At 39.1% G+C, this 22,875-nt stretch overlaps 1 protein-coding gene across 3 annotated transcripts in view; it reads left to right on the top strand.

Moving 5' to 3' along the window:
• The window catches only part of LOC102817430 (phosphatidylinositol 3-kinase regulatory subunit alpha-like), an 85,678-nt gene extending 64,973 nt beyond the window's left edge, over positions 1-20,705 (top strand). Inside the window, exons 5-15 of one of the 3 annotated variants that reach the window (XM_006870971.1) lie at positions 581-782; positions 1,144-1,223; positions 14,252-14,354; positions 14,949-15,047; positions 15,152-15,332; positions 15,597-15,722; positions 16,501-16,643; positions 16,869-17,045; positions 17,145-17,213; positions 17,900-18,070; positions 19,467-20,705. In XM_006870971.1, coding sequence (XP_006871033.1) covers positions 581-782; positions 1,144-1,223; positions 14,252-14,354; positions 14,949-15,047; positions 15,152-15,332; positions 15,597-15,722; positions 16,501-16,643; positions 16,869-17,045; positions 17,145-17,213; positions 17,900-18,070; positions 19,467-19,656 — 1,541 coding nt within the window. In that variant the 3' untranslated portion in view covers positions 19,657-20,705. Of the gene's footprint in view, positions 1-580; positions 783-1,143; positions 1,224-10,522; positions 10,539-12,566; positions 12,743-14,251; positions 14,355-14,948; positions 15,048-15,151; positions 15,333-15,596; positions 15,723-16,500; positions 16,644-16,868; positions 17,046-17,144; positions 17,214-17,899; positions 18,071-19,466 lie in introns of those variants that run through there. The other 2 variants (XM_006870973.1, XM_006870972.1) reach the window with 2 other exon arrangements.
• Positions 20,706-22,875: the final 2,170 nt, after the last annotated feature.

Genomic DNA, 22,875 nt, shown 5'->3' with positions numbered 1-22,875 from the left:
AGGAGAATGGTCTACATGTTGAAATGGCTAATTGTTAACCTTTTATCAGTACTAGCAAAGTTCACGACACCAGGGAAGGACACGTTGTTCCAGGTGCCCGTGTCCAATTCAGGGACTAGGACCCAGTGGCAGACGGGGTTCTGGTTGGCTTCCTCGAGAGGCCATTGCAGATGTGCTGTGGGGAGAAGACTCTCCATTATAGGTGCTAAGGCTCAGTAAAGCACCATGGGGACAGGAAATTGTGGTTCATAAGCTTCAAAGCTAAAACCTGTGCTACTTATCTGATGCTCTTCCAAATTAGCCAATCATATTTGAAGGACAGATTTCTGCTAGCATACTCTGACACTCTGAACATCAGTGGCTTGTTACCCCAGAGTTTCTAGCATTTCCATTTGACTATATATATGTTGTTGTTTTTTTTCACAATGCTTTTTCTAATGAAAAGAACAAATGTTCTGTCTGCTTTTCTTGAAGCCTTCATTTAAACAACTCCTTTTGTAGCTACCTGAGACAACAGGCATTTCTGATACCTAGAAGCAATCTTTTATTTATTTTTTCCTCTTTTTTTTTAAACTTGTAGAAGTACAAAGCTCTGAAGACTATACTCAGCTGTTGAAGAAGCTTATTAGGTCACCTAATATACCTCATCAGTATTGGCTTACACTTCAGTATTTGCTAAAACATTTCTTCAAGCTCTCTCAAGCCGCCAGCAAAAATCTCTTGAATGCAAGAGAACTCGCAGAAATTTTCAGCCCTATGCTTTTCCGATTCCCAGCAGCCAGGTAAGTGAAAAAAGATCAACATATATTTTGGGGGGTTATGAGGGTAGTCCTAAATTGTTATATTGGTGTTGTGATTGAGTACCGTTGAGTCGGTTCCTACTCAGAGATACCCTAGATAGAGTTTCCAAGGAGTGGCTGGTGGATTCAAACTGACTACCTTGCGGTTCAAAGTCTAGTGCTAATCCTACAAGCAGCACACCAGGAGTCTGATTTATCATTAAACTTAGTCTAAAGATCCTGGTTCATAGCTGCCATGGGAATTTTATACTATACATCTTCACTTGATTATGTGTACATGAAAATGAGCTTGTTTTCAGGGAAAAGCTTCCTAATACTACTATTTTTTTTTTTTTTTTTGTAGCTCTGATAATACTGAACACCTCATAAAAGTTATAGAAATTTTAATCTCAACCGAATGGAATGAACGGCAGCCTGCACCAGGTAATGCTTTTGGAAAACTTAAACTCTCATTGTTCATTTTACAAAGCCTTAAAAATGGTGGTCTTAAACTTTGTTTCAAGTTGCGTAAGATTGTTATGGATTTGAGATCCACGATGCTATATTGCCTGGTGATTTGGACTCGGGGGGAGGCGGGGTGAAGCTGAGTGGAAGTATATAAGGTGAATATTATTCGGATTTCAACATTGATAGTTTTTAAATGATCTTGCTCTGAATTGAGGGTTGGAGGAAGTTCCCTTCTCTCTCAACTTTGATGCTTTCAGTTGTGGAATGAATTTATGGAGTTCATTTTAGTTGTTGACATTTTTTGCTTTTCTTTCTAATGCTTATGAAGTAGTGGCTTTATAATTACTATATAATTGAAAGTATTTTGAAATTTTTTTTTTGGAAGCAGGTATGCTGAGAAATGTCTGTCAAAATAAACATTTTCAATAATGCAAGCAGTATGAAACCAGAGTGTTCACTGTAGTATGTTAGAGCAAGCCAGACTACTCTTTGAAAGCAGGCTGGCGTTCAATTAGCCATTTAACAAAGCAGGAAATGTAGACTATGTTAGCAGTGGATTTAATTTAAATTGATGTATTTTTCTTCTACTGTAGAAAGTCCAAACAAGTCCTTACTTTGCAATATACTGGTTAAAAAGTGATCTAATAAGAGTATGTTCATTTAGAATAGTGGTTAGGGCCCTACCAAGTGAGGTGACATTTCAGGACACTAGAAGATGTTGCTTGTAGTCTTAATGTATGCCTAGAATTTAAATAAAACGTCATGAATTTATTCTTGTTAAGTGTAGCTTCCTTACAGATAATTCAGGTGTATATGGTATTTATCTATGCATGGTGGGCATGGGGGCTGTTATCAGTGTCAGGCAAGAGAGAATTAAGTTGTGCTCTTTTATTAAGTGTGACACAGCCAGGTTTGGCTAGTTTGTATGTGGGTGGGACTAGGCTTAAAAGACACCTGTTGGGCTGGACTACAGAAAAGGCTAGACAACAGTTCTGGATGGAGATACTTGAGAGGGTTTCTGTGGGTAGGCCTGAAGTGTGGCATCCAAAGGTGATGTTGTTAAGTGCTGTAGAGTCGGCTTCGACTCATTGCAACCCTGTATAGAGTTTCAGAGCACAGCTGGTGGGTTTGAATGGTCACACCTGGACTTGTTTAGCGCCATCAAGCCCTTTCCAGCTCATAGTGATACTGTATAGGGTTTCTGAGAAGAGGCTGGTGTGTTTGAACCATCAACCGTTCGTTCAAACTGACCTTGCATTCCAGTGCTTATCCTACAATGGGACTAGAGACACCACATATGGTACAAACATGATGTCTGTAGGTTCTGAATCAGAGCAGCCAGGATGTTCCCAAAAATGGATGTCTGGAGTTTGTAGGTAAAGGACAATAGAGATGCCTGTTAACAGGTATGGCCTAGGACTTTAGTCTTAGTGGTGACTGAAAAGATTTCATGACATATGACTACTTGGATTATTTGTTAATAGATTTGGTGAGTGCATTGCGATTCAGAGGCTACTTTTGGGCTCAGTAGGAAAGAATGCTATAGTGATAAGTCAGCAGTATGCTATGATGGGGGTCAGGGAGTGGAACGTGACACTTGAGCTTTTTGCTGCCCACCCTAGACGCATCACATAGGTGGAGAAGGAAGAAGACAAGCAGAAACAAAGCAGGACCCTAGGCCAAAGGGCCGAGTTACAGACAGGGTTTGACAGAAACCCGCAAATGGATTTATTATGTGGAGATTCTGTAACATCTACTGCACCAGGTGTGGTAGATCCGTGGTGGAGTTTGATTGGTCTGATTGGTGTAAATTTGTTAAATATGTTTATTGATTTCGTCCTAATTCCAGCAAAGTAAAACTTGATGTGCAACTTTTACCATGATGCACCCTTGAAACTGATTGATGTACCAAAGGGGCACCATATTACTGTGCTGAGAAACTAGTGTGCAAAGTTCCATGGGGAATTAGGTCTGTTAACTCTGCTAAGGAATGACAAAGCCTGGATCATTTGCTAGACCATTCCAGTCCTTGTACACCTTTCTCACAATAATTGAATCCAAGTAATTTTTAAACCCTAATTTAAAAGTTTTCCATTTGTGTTATGTCTTTAAGGAGTCCGGTGGTGCCATGGTTAAGTCCTTAGCCACTAACCAAAAGGTTGCCAGTTCAAATCTATTGATTGGCAGAAAGATGTGACAACCTGCTTCTATAAAGATTACAGCCTTGAAAACCCAATAGGATAGTTCTCCTCTGACCTATAAAGCCACTATGAGTTGGAACCAACTCGACATCACTTCAACAATAGTGACCCTCTGGCAACAGAGTCATGTTGTAATGCAGTAGGATAAGCACTGGACTGCAAGGTCGGTTTGAACCTCAGGGTCAGCGGTTCAAACCCCACCAGGTACTCCTTAGAAACCTTATACAGGATCACTACGAGTTGGAACTGACTCAGCAGCACTTAACTACAATTACAACAGAATGAAACCTTGCCCAATCGTGCCCCTTCCTCACAGGCATTCCTCTGTGTGAGCCCATTGTTGCAGCCACTGTGTCAGTCCATCTGGTTGAGTGAGGGTCCTCCTCTTTTTCACTGGCCCTCTCTCCTTTACCAAACACAATGTCCTTCTCCAAGGACTGGCCCCTTGTGATAATATGTCTGAAGTAAATGAGGCGAAATCTTCCTATTCTTTCCTCTTAAGGAGCATTTTTCTGCCAAGACAGCTTTGTTTTTTTCTTTTGGGGATAAAGATTTATATTGTGCTCTTTTATTAGGTGTTACGATGGTATATTCAATCTCCTTCCCCAGCAGTATAATTCAGATGCTTCAATTTTCTGGTCTTCCTTATTCACTGTCCAGCTTTCGAATACAGAGGCAGCATTAGAAAATACCGCAGATTCGGTCTGGCATACCTTAGTCCTCAGGTGACATCCTAACTTTTTAATACTTTAAAGAGGTGTTTTGTAGCAGAGTTTTCCAAAGCAATATTTTGTTGGACTTCTTGATTATTGCTTCCATAGGCATTGATTATGAATCTGAGTAAAATGAAATCCTTGACAATTTCAATATTTTCTTCATCTGTCATAATGTTGCCTGTTGGTTAAAGTGTGACGATTTTTGTTTTTGTTATGTAGAGGTGTAACCCTTACTAAAGGCTATGGTCTTCAGTATTCATTAACAAATGCTTCAAGTCCTCTTGGCTTTTACTAGCAAAGTCATGTCATTTGTGTGCCTGGGGCTGTCTCCCTAAGCCTTGATGCCCTATTAATTTAGCTCCTGCTATTACATGCACTGCCAACTTATTTCTAGTGGGGTGCTGTTGGGATGCAAAGGTAGAAGAAGGCATTCAAAATCAAATTTGATATTAGAGGACAAATGTGAAGTATTAGCACGTAGTATATAATTAAATGCTAAGTTGGGAGTGTGGTACTCTGAGTACAAAAAGAATTCAGAAATGCAGTTGGTTACTTTTAAAGGTAGACACACAGGCTCATGGAAGAAATTGAACTTAAAATTGGCCTTGAAAAATCAGTAGAATGTTAATTCACCCCGTTGTAACTTTGTAAGTCACATAAGTAAGTAGCCATGGTACAATTTATATGGCTTTTGGGATAGAGCTCAGAACAACTCCATCAGCTGTGGGCTTATGGGTCGAATAGATCTGAGTTTGAATTTTAGCTCCTGCTACTTATTTGCCTTGGGAGCATGGTGTCTCCACTGGACTGCGAAACACAATGTCTGCAGTTCGAGACCACCAGCCCCTCCGCAGGAGAAAGGTGAGTTTTTCTGCTCCCATGAGGATTTAAAGCCTTGGAAATCCTATACAGGGTCGCTGAGAGCCAGAACCAGCTTGAACAGCACTTAACAGCAACTTATTTGTCAAGTTCTTTAAGTAACTCAGCCTTTTCTCACTGTTTTCAAGTCTATTGTGTTCACTCTACCTCATTCTGCAGCTCCATCTCCTTCAGCCTGCGTTACACGTTAGTACTCCCTGAATCCTCTGAGGCCACTCTTCTCACTGGCTTCATCATATCCCCAGCCAGCAGAACCAGGCTCTCTGGGAACTCTTAAAGGCTTGAATGCAAATCTGAAAGGGATGATTCAAGGGCAAATGCTGCCCTGTGGAGGGAGAAATGAAGGTTCCTATGTATGAAGGCCATTCCTCTGTGCATGGCTTGGTGAGTGGAGTTGCATGGATTTCAGCAGCAACTTCCCTTCCTCCTTGGCCTGGTGCCTTTGTGTCTTTGTGTATAAAATTTATAATTGGATACAACAGCTCCCAAAGTGTCATCTACTTCATCTGCACTCCAGTAGATCCTTCCCCAGCTAGATGCTTAGCTTAACTGACCCAACTGAGTACATACTCTATGAAAAAATAAGTGTATATTTCCTCATACATTTCATTTCTCTGTGGTTCTAGTAATTTAATCTGTTAAAGTACATTTCACAAAAACAAAGGAAATGGCTTTCTTTCCCTTTGAGGTCTTTCTAACATAGAACTGTTGTTGTTAAATGCTTTCAAGTCAGTCCTGACTCACAGCGATCCTATATAAGGTTTCCAAGGTGAGTTTGAACCTCCAACCTATGGTTCAAAACTAACCTTGTGGTCCAGTGTATTATCCTGTACTGCCTAGGCATAGCATAATACCCACCCAAATGAATGGGTTTGTAAACAGTATGATAAACTTCCCAACTTTCCCAAGAACTTTTGCTCACTTTGGATCTAGCCACACTGTAAATAAGGAATTGCCTCTTTGATGGAGGAAAACCAAAGATTTGGAAAGTACAGGTAAAACACTCAATCCTCTGTTGATAGTTTGTTGCTCCATTTGTTACTAAACATCCTTAAAAAAAAAATCCATAGCTGAATAGATTTGTAACAAATCATTATGTGTTAAATTTATCCTAGAAATATTTATGTAAATTTCTATAGGGCAACCAAGGTAAAACAGGAGCATTTAACACCGGGGCCTTTGAAAGAAACCCATTATGAGTGTATTTACATATTTCATATTTTGTGGATATATTCAGAAATATTAATGCAGGATAATTGAAGTCTAATATTGCGCCCTCAAGCCCAGAGTGGAAAATAAATGACTCTTTCTCCCCTCTGCCCTTCTACACCTGTCAAAGTTCGTTTTTAACCACTGGTGCATTGCAAAACTTTCATTCTGAAGAGCCTGATTCATAAATCTTGTTTTAATGCTCTGGGCTTGCTTTTCAACCAAGACTAAAGCTAGCACTCAGGTAGAGGGAAATGACTTTCAAAGAGTTTTTCTTTTCTCTGATTTGTTTTTTATTGGGCTTAAATGTGGTCTGACATTAGAAGGTTGTTTTGAAGGTGAGAAATGAAACCTTGAATAAAAATGCATGTATTTAGACACTTAGTGAATAGAGGCAGGCCATGGAAGGTTTTATCTCACAACGGATGGAGTGTTATGTGTGCCCTGAAAAAGAGATGTGACTATTTCAGTGTGCCTGTGTTGGAGGTATAGAATTCAGTTTTACTTTTGTTTTCATTCTGCAGTCTTGTTCTTAGGGATAGAATCTGAGACGGGAATCACAGGGGAGGAGAACTTTATTCTTCTGCAAGTAAAGGGCATACCTTTTCAGATACCATGTAGAATGTGTCAGACTGTGTGAACAGATAAAAGTGAGTTTTTATAAACATCCAGTTATAAACTCAAATGAACGTTTTCCTCAGCATAGGACCTTCCGTTTATCATTAAGGCATTGGAGGTGGAGTCATGACTTGGCATCATCCTGAAAGACCTTTCTGTCCTAAATTGTCTTAAGTTAAAATTATGAAGGGAGGCATTCATTTTATCCCTAACCAAAAATTTTGGTTCACGTTTTTATTCTCACTGCCTTTTTTGAAAAATGGTCTTTTGTTCATAAGTGATGGCCAACAGAAACATTAAAATTTTGTACAGGAGATACTTGAAGATCTTAGGGTCAATGTCTTCTCCCTGTTGTAATAATCTTCTCTTCCAATCTCTGGGAATATATATATATATATATTTTTTAAATAAAGTCTCCCTGTTGTTAAGTGCCATCAAGTCAGTTCCGATTCATAGCCACCCTGTATAGTGCTTCCAAGGAGCAGCTGGTGGGTTTGAACTACTGACCTTGTGGTTCCCAGTCCAGTGCTGATCCTACAGCACCACATCAGGAGTCCCCCGACTAAAAACAAAACAGACGAAAAGCATAAATAGCACAGTAGTGTTGAGTAATGAAAATTGTGGAACATTCTCTACTTCATGGCCATTTGCAAGTCTGAGATACACTGTTTAAACTTCCAAACATAGCTTAAGGATCTAGAGACATTTTTTCTGACTAGATTATGCCTGCTAAGAAGTGAAGTAATGACCTATTTCCACTTCTGAAATGAATTTTTAAAAGTTTGAGCAAAGGGAAAGTAATACATATTGTCGTAAAGAATCCAGAAGGTAAATTTGACTTTCAGTAACCTGTGTTGATTCATCTGTGTGATTAAGTCTTTGAGGTGTCCTAGACAAAAAAATATAAGTTTTCTTAAAAGAGCTTGGCAGGCATATGAAAACATATTTAAGTTGTTATGGTATTTGTACATTTCAATGGCGAGTTATTTTTTAGGGAATCATGTAGATTAAGTGACAATTGAACAATTCCATTGAAAAGTGTGTGAAAATTTGGACATAGAGTGAGATGAAAGAAATATGCAGAAAATTGATGGTTTTCTCTCAAGCAGGAGTTACTGATTCTGTTTCACCAGCAGAGGGCTCCCTATTTTAAGCTAATAAAGAGCTGTGTCCTACAGATCACATTTCAAAGACTGACTAAAACTCAATGAGAAGATGTTCAACTTACACTTAGTAACATAACAGAACCTCTATGGTAGGTGATTGTGCGTATCATGAGAAATGTATTGGAAGCAAAGCATTTCCAAATCTATTTTTAAACATTTTCTTCATGTAAGCAGAGGGCGTACTGCTTTCTGGTGGATAATAAAAGTATTCTTATGAAACAGAAAATATGCTGATGGATTTAGAAAGCATTTTAATCTTAGAAGGTTTTGACATGCAATATCATGTGAATTCAGACAGGTATGGCGAAGAGGCTACTGTTCCCCATGTTTCTGGCTTTCATAAGGCTATGTTTGAAAGTCGGGCACGATTGTGCTGCTCAAGATGCAAGGGTATTCTCGGCGCTAAACATATATGACTATGATCAGCTGGTGGAACCTGGAAGATGCACTTGTAGACTATATTTTTTCTTTGGGAATGTAGGCTTTTATGTACTGTCAGTTGCAACAAAGGAAAGTTTGTGAAATCATGGATTTTTTGCACCACTTCCCAGATACTGAGAAGAATCCTGAAGCTGGGTTACTTGTGTTTGCTTGTGTGGATTGTAGTCCCCAGATCTGGACCACCCTCCTATATAGAGATTTAGTATCTTGATGGAAGAACTCTTGTTTCTTCAAAGGGAATGAAAAAGATAGCATTATTAATTTTTAATTTTTTTTTAAAGTAAGCCCAAAATTATGTGGCTCTGTGGGATGGCACTGGACTGCTCACCAGAAGGTTGGCAGTACAAACACACCAGTCACTCCTTGAAAACCCTATATACAGGGTTACTATGATTTGGAACCCATTCGACTGCACTTAACAACAGAAACAAGCCAAAAACTAAAAACGGAAAACCTGGAGTTTTGTTGTAGGTGTGAAATGCTTTGCATGTGGGTTAAAAGAAATTAATGTCTGTTTCACATGTTCATTTTACCTTTTGGCTGGCATAAAGAATGCATCAGTCTTTGCTTTGATTTTTTTAAAGTGCTTTGATTCTGTAATATTCCAGTGGGTCATAATCCTCAAAATAATATTAAAGCCCTCTGTGGCATTTAACAACAACATACTTATTCAGGAGTCCTGGTGTGGCACTGTGGGATAAGCACTCAACCACAATGTGGGTTTGAACCACGAACTCAGCGGTTCAAACTCACCAGCCACTCTTCAGAAACCCTAAGCAGAGCTGCTATGGGTCAGAACCGACTCAACGGCGCTTAACAACAACAGCATACTCATGCACAGGAAAATATTCTTAGGTAAAATTTTATTTTTAAAATAGTAGCCAGTAATTCTGAAATCTGGTTCTTAGTAACTTTCCCAAATAATGTTCGGGGAAATATGAAAATGCATGCCTTTCACTTAGCTGCACTGCCCTTTGCCATCACTTCGATATAATGCAGACACAACTTTCATTATGAAAAAAGTATCTGAACATTTAAACATGTATTGAAATCAACCTCGTAAAAATAGCTGCAGAGATTTGTTTGTTTGACTCTTCCTATGATCTTGGAGACCAGTATCCATGTTGGGTTTATAATCCTTTTCAGAGGCTCCTCTACTACAACTCTGTGTGTGTGTGTGTGTGTGTGTGTGTGTGTGTGTGTGTGATCTGTTCCTTGCCTCAATTGCTCCATAAGGGCTTTCCTGTTACACCTGCGGGGCTGTCTGTGCAAGTGTGTGGGAGGAGGTGCAGGAGGTGGACACTAGCAAGGCACTCTGTTCTGAGAGGTTCAGGCCTTTACAAGGAAAGCTTTGATTCTATTTTTTGCTGAACTAGCTCAGCCACTTCCTGTGTTTGGCTGTGCATAGTACCTCGCTTCACTGCTGGCTACTTGAGCCCTGCGAGCGCGAGCGCCACGGCAGCCAGTCACAGAGACTATTTTAGGTCCCCTCACAATGGCCTTCTCATTTCCTCGGCTAAAATGAGCAAGTTGGTCTTGCATTGGCCACTTGTTAGCCCGATGATAACTTTGACTTTGACTTCAGCTCCCCTCCCCCGCCTGAAATCCCTAGCTCAGCAAATATTTGAACCTGCCCGAGTTAATCATGAAGCTGCGATCTTTATCTAAGAGAGACGTGCGAGCAGCTGGGCCTTCCTCCTCCCCAGTGCAGTCCCGAACTCGAGTGCGTTTCTCCATGGGGAGCTGGCAGTGAGCGGCAGCCCTGGGACGCGAGGGCCGGCGCTGGTGTGGGGCTGCGCGGGCGGCGGCCAGAGGAGCCCAGTCCTCGTGGAAAGCTGGAGGAGCCGCTGCTGCTAGAACCGCTGTGGGCGCCCTCCCCGCCCCTGGGTGCACTCGCTGGAGGCCTGGAGCCAGCGAGTGAGCAGGGCTGCGCGGGCCGTCGGGGGGAGACGTTGGGGGTTGTGCCCGGTTTGTGGAAGATTAGATTTTTGGATTTTTGGATTTTCCATTGTCGGATACTGGCATTTCTGAACGAAACCATTGAAATGCATAACCTGCAAAGTAAGTTGCCTTTCATTTGTGCACTTTTCAAAGCCTTCGTTGGGTCTGTTTATACTTTGGTTAAAGGTTTATTTCTCTAGCATAAGTTAGAGCGTGTGTGTGTGTGTGTGTGTGTGTGTGTGTGTGTCAGTCAGTCTGTCAGTCACTGCTGCCTGAAGAAGGGAGATGAGAGATTAGGGGAGACACTCCCCCATTTCTTGAGGGCATTGGGCAGTGCCAGGGAAAGATGGGGTGTAGGTTGGAACTTAGGGATGGAGGTAATTACAAAATGCTTGACTGGAAGTTGGTTCCAGCCAGGCTTTGGAGACATGGGGGAAATCACCTGTCTCCCTGTCTCCTCCCAGGTCAGTGTGCCACATGGGTTTTCAGCAGCCCAGCCATTTGTCCCCAAAGCTCACAAGTGCTTCTCAGGCTGCCTGGCCAGCTAAGTGGTCCCCAGATGAGCCAGCTGCTCCAGGACCTGCCTCCCTTGCCCTTTTTGGAGAGGGCCAATATTTTTATTCAGCTAAGGAAGATTCTCCCACCCCACCACCCTTGAATCCTATATGAAGTCATGCTACACCGTCAACCACTATTTACCATTTTTATTTGCATATATGTTTACCTAAACCCTTAAGTAAGGCAATTAGAAAAGTGTGGGAGGGGATCCAGTGAGTCTGCCTTACCCGTTAAAGGGAAGAGAAATTAAACTCGGGAGATACAAGTGATCAGTGCTCAGAAAGCTCTTTGCCTTTGGTCTCATTTTTATATACTTTGATCCAAATTTGATAAAAAGTCTAGGAGAATAAATTCTAAGGCCCTGTGTTGTTTAAATTGTCACACAGACATGTGGCATACACATGCATAGATCGCAAAACTACTGTACTTATTAAAATGAGCCACACTTACACATGGGCCTGGGGGTGTCTTTCTCCCTCTTGGTCCCTCCACCCTGTCATAATATTGCGACTGTAAAGAGAAGCCGCTTCAGAATGGGAATGCAACTCCCTCTCACAAGAGTGGCAGCATTATATACAGAAGGATTTTCAAGACTTGAAATGAATAATTAAATTTGTAGGGGAATTGACTCCTTTACATTAAATACCTTTAAGAAGGAATAATATCTGTCTCCAGAGTGAGGCATAGGAGATCAAAGAAAGGCAAAAAGAAAATGATTACATCACCCCCTGTAAAGGCAAGGACTGGTTCATCAGGGGAAAATCATTGATAATGATACAAGGATGCCTCTACTTTGCATTCTGATATATGGCCTCTTTTCATTTTGAAGGACAGTCTTACCTGGCCCATTTTTGTTTGATAGTAACATTTAAATTCTCATGACTAATGTTGACAGTTACAGTTCTTATTTCTGCTGGTAATAAGCACCTTCATTTCATTTTGCTCCAGGAAATCTAGTTTTAATTGGCAGTGTTTGGTGAAATAGGTGATTTTGTCTTTGCCTCTCCTGCCCCCAATTGTGCTTGTCTAATGGGGTACATTTGTGACAGTATGTAAGTTCTGAGTTTTCAGGGAATTATGTAGGTCTGAAACTAAATATCTGGAGTTTTGGATCCTTGCTGCTTATAATATATATGGGAGGCACTTAAGGACTTTAAAGTAGACTTTAAGTATACCATTCCAATGCCTTTGAAAGATTTCTAAACCAAGGAACTACCAGACTATCTATAAACCCAGATGCACTAGGGGAAAAAAAAAAAAAAAAAAGCAACGTGCTGCAGCGTATCAGCTTTTGTCAGCCTGCCAACAGCGGAGCATACCATGCTGCAAAGAGTCATAAAAAAGGAATTAGAAAACTCACTGTTGGAAGAGCACGGGCAAATTAAACACCTTTTTGAAACGATGAGCATGAATATACATTGCAGTTCTGTAAATGTCCGTCCTTAGTGAGCTTGGGAGTGTGTTAGGACTGGTCTAGAAGGGAAATGATGAAGCAGGAGTGGTCTGGTGACATTTTTCTGACTTGATTGGCTGGGTTGTGTGATGTAATAGGTTACAGTGCAGCCCCTTATAGGTTTTAAAATGAATTCCAAGACACCATTACAAAGAAAGCCGGACTCTTTTCTTATAACTGAGCTCAGCCAAGGAAACTCTTGCACAAATGTACAACACTGTTTGGAATATGGAAGACCTGGATATAGAATATGCTAAAACAGATATAAATTGTGGCACAGACTTGATGTTTTATATAGAAATGGATCCACCAGGTAATACTGCAGTATTGTTGTAGAGAGCTAGTTAATTTTGTAGTTTTGAACATTTTTTTGACAGCTACTGTAACAGATCCTCTGTCGATTTCTGCTTTTGTTAAGTCATTCTTGGATGACAATTAGTTTGATCAGAGCTAGAAAATTAAACAAATTGTTTGACCGCCTGTTGAAGCAAGCAGAGCAGAAGCAGACTGTGTGTGGAAACTGCTTATTCTTACTTAAATGAATATGAGCTGAATTCCAGTTTGTCACTGGTGTCTTTTGTTAGTCAGGGTCCTTTGCAGTTTGGGTTATATTGATGCATATGGTTCCTATGATTAAAGTAAGTACCTTTTGTGCCGCTTTTGTCTGTTGACAGTGGATGGGAACTGTGTGGTACTTTGCATTGATAACACTTGGTACTTTAGTAAGCATGTAAAATGTAACAGGGATTGCAATTCAGCTCTTGATGACCTGAAACTATATTTAAATCAAATGTTGAGGCTTTGCATGTTCTTTATTATGTTAACATACTGTAGTGGGGGGGGGAATGGGGGGAAGGAAGTTGGCTTGCTAGTATTTAATCCGTAATCTTTTGGAAATACTCTTGAGACACCTGAAATCATTTTAGCATAAAGTAAAGTAGTAACAGTGCTTTAAAATTTAGAGTTTTAGCTAAAAGCCGTAGATTTATTTTGTTTTTGAAATTACCTTATTTCAATGTTAACCCTTTCCCCAATTAGGAAATAAAATAAAATAAAAAATAGAAAAAAAAAAAAACAAAAACACTGCAATCTCTTATGTATCACCAGTTGATGTATGAGTATTGATTTGACATTGAGGAAGGGGGGGGATATGGTTTTTAATCACTCTTGGCATCTAAAGCACATTTTACCCCACAGAATATTAGCATTGATACTAAGGAAATTTAGGTCACAGATGGGTTTCTTAAAGTGGCTTTTGGCAGAACTCTACCCAAAATACTAAGATTAGAGAAACCCAATTCCTCCTCTTGAAACATATTGCTGTAGATGAGCTTTTACATTACCGCAACAGCATTTGTGGAGGACAGAAACAGAATTTGTCTTTTATAATTAAATAAGAAGAGGAAATTAGAGCCAACCCACGTGATTCTTCCTGCTCATATGTTCCTGGTTTCTTACTTAAGATGGATTTGACCAGGCATGAAACTTACAAGTAACTAGAAGTAGAAAATGTGGTGTCTCTGGATTTACTGTAAAATTCATTCACGTGAATAGCCCAAATTATTCGTTAATCTGAGTTGCCTTCTCTTTTTTCTTTCTTTTTTTCTTTTTATTTTTTGAGCCATACTCTGAAATATTTTTAACCAAAAAACATCTTCAGTATGTCTAGGAATTATGAATCAGTGCTGTATTTCACAATTATTCTAAATCCTTCCTTTATAGAGAAAGTTACTCACCTGAAGATATTTTGGTATAATTTAAAATGTTCAATTATAGTTGGGATTGAAACTTTTTTTTTCTTCTTCTTCTTCTTAATCTGCAGCACTGCCTCCTAAACCACCAAAACCCACTACTGTAACCAACAACGGTATGAATAACAATATGTCCTTACAAGATGCTGAATGGTACTGGGGCGATATCTCGAGGTAAGGCAACAAAAACTGGTAGTTTGTACTAGAGAGCACTTTAGATTGAGAGGGGAAAAAAAGCAAAACAAAAAAACAACCCAAGTTCCATTTTTAGGATACCATCCAACATAAGCATGAAGCATAGTTGGTTTTCTTCCAAAGAAGACCAAAAAAAGTCCCTGAACACTGGAGACCTATGGGTGCTAGATGCCACAGGAAATTAAATACCCAGGAAGTTTCATTGTTGAATTCCAAGAATTAGTATTATTGTCTTAAAATCCCATTGTATTTTCTTAGCTTCTTCTTAAAAGGGAGTGAGGGACTAGGTAGAAAACCATTTTGGGATGGCTGCTTTTTGTGCTAATTGTTTTTTCAGAGCTATGAAAGTATTTTGTTAACAAATAAAAACTTTAGCAGAGGTATACCACTTGTGAAAGTGGGTACATTTTCCTTTCTTGAGGGGATTGGTAACTCACATGCACCTGCTTGTAATGAAATTGAAACTTCTCATTAAAGAAAGAGTGCATTTTTTAACTGAAAATGCAGTTGATAAATTTAAATCTAGAGTCTCTAAAGCACAAAAGTGAGCATTGTCTTCTCTTTTTACTTTAGGGAAGAAGTGAATGAAAAGCTTCGAGATACAGCAGATGGAACATTTTTGGTACGAGATGCTTCTACTAAAATGCATGGTGATTATACTCTTACGTTAAGGTGAGCCAGAGTTTGTAACTGAAATTTGGGTATTTGGATTGGCATTAAGACATATTACTTCATCAGGAAATTGTGATGCTATTATTTCTATTTTGTATTTACAGGAAAGGAGGAAATAACAAATTAATCAAAATATTTCACCGAGATGGGAAATATGGCTTCTCTGACCCATTAACTTTCAACTCTGTGGTTGAACTGATAAACCACTACCGGAATGAATCTCTAGCTCAGTATAATCCCAAGCTGGATGTGAAACTGCTTTATCCAGTATCCAAATACCAACAGGTAATGAAGTCTAAAATATTCAAGTAATTATGATCTTTAAACAAAATGTCTTTAATATTTAGAATCATTTTGATGTAGATGACTTAACATGTAATCAAGTTTGAAGAGATTTGCACTTATGAGCACAAATTTGTAATTTGATCCTTAAATAGAATTCTGTAAATATTTTTTCCATGTAATATATAGTTTTTGAAATAATTATTATTTGATTACATGCCTGTAAACCAAATTTTTCTTTTTCTTTCAATCTTCAATTCCTTTCAGGATCAAGTTGTCAAAGAAGATAATATTGAAGCTGTAGGGAAAAAATTACATGAATATAATGCTCAATTCCAAGAAAAAAGTCGGGAATATGATAGATTATATGAAGATTATACCCGTACGTCGCAGGTAAGTTTTCTGTGGAAATCATATGAAACGTTCAGAATTCTAAGTTGCTAGAAACTAACAAGTATTATATGTGGTTTTCCCACCCCAACCCTGCCCCCCAAATAAAAGATGAAAAAAACTTTGAGTTTTTGTGACTGGATTGGGAAGGAGATCATGTATTTGAGAATCATTATTGACTGTCCAGGCATACTGTCTCTAAACCTTTTAAATGAGGCCTCTGAGTATCAAAGTGATAAATTAAGTTCACGTGATGAATGAAGAGATTGCTGTGAATTTTTTTTAAGTTGATTTAACATAATTCCTGATTATAGAAAAATGTTTTATTTGGGTTGGAAGCTGGAGGTTTCAAGATTTGTATGATCTCTGAAATGACTGTTTAACCCTTGTCCTCTGCCATGAGACTCCAGTCGTCTACATGGATTCTAATGTATTTCTAGAGACTGACTTCTCTCAGACCCATTATGCATCTGGGACCACCAGAGGGAGTAAATGATGATATGCAGATGCCATAAACTGCTGATAAAATGCAATCTATTTTTAAAAAGATGTAAACTATAGGACATTTTCACGCAGTCATTTTCCATAGACTAAGGAAAATTCTGTAAAGGAAATGTAACTTTCTATTATATTATTCTATGAATTATTGTATTATGAATTACTACCTCATCTTTCTAACAGAGGACTTAAATGCTAGTAAATAATGCAGGCCAAACGTCTTGCAGTCAGAAATTGGTCTATGCAAGGTATGATGACATTGTCGTGTAAAATTATGTTTCAGGAAATCCAAATGAAAAGAACAGCAATTGAGGCATTTAATGAAACCATAAAAATATTTGAAGAACAGTGCCAAACCCAGGAGCGGTACAGCAAAGAATACATTGAAAAGTTTAAGCGTGAAGGCAATGAGAAAGAAATACAAAGGTTGGTAAACTACATGGCTGTTTCTGTTGTCCTTGTGTGAGAGAACCAAATTGTCTTAAACAGTTCTCGTTTATCATGCTTGGAATAATTAAAATTCAACAGGAAGGGAAGGCTTGCTTTCCCTGCAGAAAACTATGGGGAAGTTCAAGTGAATTTTTTCATAAACTTTAGGGGGAATTTTCATGATACACCTAGGTAATTACAGACCATTTTTCTTGCTTGTAGGATTATGCATAATTATGAAAAGTTAAAGTCGCGAATCAGTGAAATTGTTGATAGTAGAAGAAGACTGGAGGAAGACTTAAAGAAGCAAGCAGCTGAGTATCGAGAGATAGATAAACGTATGAACAGCATAAAACCAGACCTCATCCAACTGAGAAAGACAAGAGACCAATACTTAATGTAAGTACTTGAACCAGTGCCCCACTGCAAGGAAATCATTGGTAATTAGCAGAATTGCAGGTGAGTTACTAATGTATTATTCTTAAAACTATTTTTCAGGTGGTTGACTCAAAAAGGTGTTCGGCAGAAGAAGTTGAATGAGTGGCTGGGCAGTGAAAACACTGAAGAGTAAGTAGTTATATGAAGAAGATAGGGGAGATATCAAAGGAGTTTTCTCATTTTAGTGTAACACAGGATTTGCTTTGTTTTCAGAATAAGTAAGGGATTTGACTAAGTTTGGAACATTTATAGGAGATAATGTGTAAACAGTCTCGTGAGCCAGTCTTTTTTAAAAAAGGAAGGTTAAGCAGTCTGGGATTTATTTTTACTCATAATGGTGTCAAATGGCACTCTGTCAATCATGATGTCCCTGAACATCTGAAAAATCCCCAAATATTTTTGGAACAATCAGAAAGAAAAAAAAAAACCCTGAAATAAAACTGTAGTGTACTTTGAAGCTGAAGTTATGTGTTTTGTTTAAAACTGGCACACCCATAGTCATCAATTTTCTGATGTAAACTGGATAAAGGAAGTGGTTGATAACCTTCCTTTTCATACAGTTACCTAAGTGCAAACAGAAATAGGATAATTTATTGTTAATTCTGTCCAGGAAGGTTACATTAAAGGCAATACATGATGAGTGGAAAACTCAGGTGAAAGAGACGTTCAGTTACAGTCAGATTCGTGAGTGCTGGCCTAGCGTGCTAGACCCGACTTGCTAGAAATGACCATAAGGCCCTCCGTCGGCGAGGCACTGGGGCAAGCTGGTGGTTTCTGTGCTCTTCATTTAGAATCCTTCTCTCCTTTCTCCTTAGCCAATATTCACTGGTGGAAGATGATGAGGATTTGCCCCACCATGATGAGAAAACCTGGAACGTGGGAAGCAGCAACCGCAACAAAGCTGAGAATCTATTGCGAGGGAAGCGGGATGGTACTTTCCTTGTCCGGGAGAGCAGCAAACAGGGCTGCTACGCCTGCTCTGTAGTGTATGTATCTCCAGCAAACTTTGTTTCCCCCTGATTTCCCCTTTTTATGTCCCCCTGATATTTCTTGAGGAGTACATTTCATTCATTAAGCCTTAGGGAGCGAGGATTTGAAACTGATCTAGTCCTTTAAAATCATACAGTACAGTACTAGTGTAGTTGTTGTTAAGTGCCTTCGAGTCAGTTATAATTCACAGTGACCTTGTGTAGGGTTTTTGAGGCTGTAAGTCTTTGCAGGATCAGAAAGCCTCATCTCCCTCCTGCAGAGCGGCTGATAAGTTTGAACTGCTAACTTTGTGTGGTTCACAGTCTAATGCTTAGCCTATGGAGCTACTTGAGCCCCTGCTAATGTAGTAGAGGAGATAAAACAGATAATATGAGGGGGCTTCAAAAAGTGTATGGAAAAATGGAATTAAAAGATAATGGAATTTGTCCACAAACTTCTTGAAGCACCCTCCTAATATCATTCTAAGGTACTAGATGGGGTTGGGGTTGTCTATTAATAAGGTCTAACAGAAAGAAAACTGCTCTTTAATTGGAAGACTGAAGTTTGGGTCCCAATTTGACTATTTTGGCTACTAGTTAATCATAGAACAGTTTGGGGTTTTTTGTTGTTGTTGTTGTTGTTGTTTTCCCCTTCTCATTTTTAAAATGGAAGTCACAAACCTTAGTTTAAAAAAAAAAAAGTTAGCTTTTTGGTGTTTGACTCCCCGGGCTGCTGTAGTCAGAGTGTGAAATAATTTGGGTGCAAGCACTGCCCACAGGTTAAGTACCCACCAGGAACAGGCCAAATCACAAAAGAAAGGATGCTGTGATCACTGTCCTTCAGATAAGATAGGCCCACTCAAGAAAAGGCACATTTTTGTCACGTTATAAAAGTGCATTACATTACCTCCATTTAATCAGAGAAATATTTCTAGGGGAAAGAAGGAAGAACTTTGATTAAGGACAAGGGATGCTTGTATAGACATTTTAAGGGTATCATGAAAGAAGACATCCTATTGGCCATTGTAATTGGAGTAATGGCAGTATGCTGGTCACAGTAGCAACCAACGTTCAGTGGTTGGAAGCTACCATTTGTTGCATGTTTACTGCATACCAAGCATTCTGTCATGTGCATGGCATAATCCATGATCTCATTTCATTCCTCAAAGCATCCCTGTTGCTTATAGCGTATGATTGTCCTTCTTTGAAACCATTTTAAAGAAGAGAATGTATCAATGCACTCAGTAAGGAAGCAACAGAGTTAAAGAGTCCACTGACCTAGAACTCTCCCCCTATGATGAAATGGCCTGAGTGTGTCTTTGCATAATGACATTTATGGAAAATGCTTTGTGGAATTGTGAAATGCCCTGGACATGCTCAAAAGGCTCTTTATTCTCCCCCCTCTCTTCTCTAGGGTGGATGGCGAGGTAAAGCACTGTGTCATTAACAAGACAGCGACTGGGTATGGCTTTGCGGAGCCCTATAACTTGTACAGCTCCCTGAAAGAACTGGTGCTACACTACCAACACACATCCCTCGTGCAGCACAACGATTCCCTCAACGTCACATTAGCCTACCCAGTATATGCACAGCAGAGGCGATGAAGCGCAGACTCTCTGATGCTACTTCTGAAGTTCAACCACCCTGAGGCCTCTGGAAAGCAAAGGGCTCCTCGCCAGCCTGACCTGTGAATTGAGCTGTGGAAACAAAGCCCGCTGTCTGCAGATGGGACTAGAGCTTTCTTCGACAAAAAAAGCAGTAGGGGAAGACAACACAGAATAGTGTTGAGTGACCATACGTTTCTAATCCGGAGTGGTTAGTCCTTCCTTTCTTTCATTCTTAAAAAAAAAAAAAACTTTTTTTTTTTTTTTAATTTAAAGCCACATCAACTCACAACACAAAGAGAAAAAGAAATACAAAAATCTCTGCGTGCAGGGACAAAGAGGCCTTCAACCATGGTGCTTGTTAACGCTTTCTGAAGCTTTACCAGCTACAAGTTGGGACTTTGTAAACCGAAGGGTAGACAGGGCTCAGGAGCCCCGTAACCTGGGAAGGTGCGGTCCAGCCTCGCTTCGTCATCTGGGTGTATTGCTGCGTCCAGCAGCCGAGGACTGTCGCCCTGTGGATTATCTCGTTTTCTAGCAAATGAAAGATAATGTAGCAAAAAAGGCACTTCTACGTACAGAGGGACACTTTGGGAGAATGTCATTTCATGTACATTCAGAGGAAATTCTGTTGTAGCAAAGTGCCAGAAGGTGTTTTCTTTAAACTTTTCAAAATGACAAAAAAAAAAGGCAAACAAACAAAGAAAGCCACAACCCACCAACAGACAAATTGAGCTTGGAAAACAGGACTTAAAAATGACATTCAGTATATAAAATATGTACATATTATTGAATGACTAACTATCAAATAGATGGATTTGTATTAATACCAAATAGCTTCTGTTTTGTTTTGCTGAAGGCTAAATTCACAGTGCTATGCAATTCATTTTCATTAATTGTTATCTCAGTTTTAAATATACCTTCAGAATAAGCTTTCCCCATCCTGACTTTTGTTGCTGGAAAAATTGTTGTCCCTGATTTTTGTTAAATATTCATTTTGTTATTCCTTTTTTTTTTTTAAGAAGACATGTACAGGATGCCAGTAAAAATGGCTTCAGAATTTAAACTATGAAATATTTTACAGTTTTTCTTGTACAGAGTACTTGGCTGTTAGCCCAAGGTTAAAAAAGTTCATAACAGATTTTTGGACTAAATGTTTTGTTGGGCAGTGCCTGATAAGCTTCAAAGCTGCTTTATTCAATAAAAGAAAAAGATATATGAATATGACAAAGTATCGCTGAGTCCAACGATATTGTTTCAAGACTCTCAAAATACGGTACCTGGCAATGTTTATTTCATAAAGAATTGTGAACTTCTTGAATGGGGGGGGAGGGGGTACGTAACAAAAGGATGGGGCAAGTGGGAAGGGTGGGGAGGTGGATTGCACTTTCTCTTTCTCATGATTTACAGAGAAGTGAATAACTGCAAAGTGAGGTCTTTTCTCACTTTATTAGTTATTGTCAATTGATGACATTTACAAACCTACTATAACTCTCATAACATAGTTCAGCCGGTCAGATATTTCATTCAGCTCTTATGAAGGAAGTTCTTGGGTTTGGGCATTGGGTTCCTGGAACAATGCTCACCTTTGCATAGAACACTGATTTAAAGGTAGAGACTGTGCAGTCAGAGATGTCTTTCTCTTTTTAACATTAGATTGTCCACTACAGACAGCACACATGCCTTTTAGATAAAGCATGATCTGAAGAAAAAAAAAAAAAAAAAGTCTTTTATTTGGGTGTTTATTTTCTTAGCCATTTCAGAACATAAACCAAATAGACGTGTTCATTATTGTCTTTGTTCTTGGCCATACAGGCCTTGTTAGAAGTCATGACCATTTCAGGAATCTCAAATAATTGTATGTGTTAAGCTTCACTATGAGAAAAAGGAGGCGATTATTAAAGGAAAATTTACAGTTTAAGGAGAGTAAGAAATCTGTCTCCTTGATTTGCATATACAAAGGCTGATCAATTAACCAAAATGACAAGATTTCATTTTTTCATTTTTTCAATTATTAAACTGTTTATTTCCCTTCTCTTCAAATACTGGGGTGAGGGTGTTTTGTTTTAATGTTAATCCTTTAAAAATTTTTAAAGACCCAAACTAGCAGCTGACTTTATTGTCTGTAGAATGTTGTGTTTTTTTGTTTTGGGTTTTTTTTTTTTCCCACCTTTTCACGTGTGGCATAATTCAGTCTTACAATCAGACTTTCAGTCCTTAAACTTGACTGATCTGACCATCTCCTTCTCACCTCCAGACAGTATGACTTCCCTGGTTTTGATCTGTGAGTGTCTTTGCTTTAAAAGAAAAAACTTCTGTGGTAGTATACATCTACATCACACAGAAGCCCAGCCAACAAATCAGTTAACAGTAGTTTATAAACTAGTTTTTGTTTGTTTTGACAGCACATCCATCCATAAATGCTATTAAATCCATAATTTTTACTTAACTTCTAAAATAAAAAATTTGAGTTCGCATATTTCCTTGGAGGCTGCAGTTTTTTTGTTAACGGTTCTGCTTAAACACTGTGCGAGATAACACGGTTATCTTTTGCCTTGTTTGTACATCTCACAAGCATACATGCAATAGATTTTTTCATGGAACAGCAAGGCAGGATCCATCATTCCAAGTCACAGGGAGTTTTGCCATCTCAGCTCGATACCTTTATAATTATAGTATAACATGCCTATTCCTTATGTCCTGTTTGATGTTTGAGAGCGGGCTCTTTGGGTTTCGTCAGACAGTCATCTTTCAATAACATGGTAGGGTGGCTCGTGAGCATCGGTGGATATAGCAGAGGCACTCCTGATAACATGATTTTACACATGTAAAGACTTCCCCATCCATGGTAGTGTCCTTAAGGTAAAGACGGAAGCTAAGCTGAAGAAAGGCTGTGATAGGGCTGTGCAAGTGGGGGTCTTGGAACCTCCTATTTATTATGTCTGACAGAAAGATCATAATCATGTGAAAAGGCAGAAGTATGTGTTTGCCACATCTGACAACTTCACGGCCCTTGATATCTGTATATATGTATATGTGCATGGACTGTGTTTCCAGTACACCTTTCAACCAAAACAATCCCACGATCGTTGAATTCAAGTACATAACACGCATATGTCTAGTACAATTCTGGTATATGTGTATGGATTGGTTTTTTTGTTTTGTTTTGTTTTGTTTTTTTCCCCCTTTTGAGGATTGCTTTGTGTTGTCTTATAAAGG

The sequence above is a fragment of the Chrysochloris asiatica genome, unplaced genomic scaffold (assembly GCF_000296735.1).
Source record: "Chrysochloris asiatica unplaced genomic scaffold, ChrAsi1.0 scaffold00157, whole genome shotgun sequence".
Lineage (NCBI taxonomy): Eukaryota > Metazoa > Chordata > Mammalia > Afrosoricida > Chrysochloridae > Chrysochloris > Chrysochloris asiatica.
This window is presented reverse-complemented; position numbering and strand designations above follow the sequence as displayed.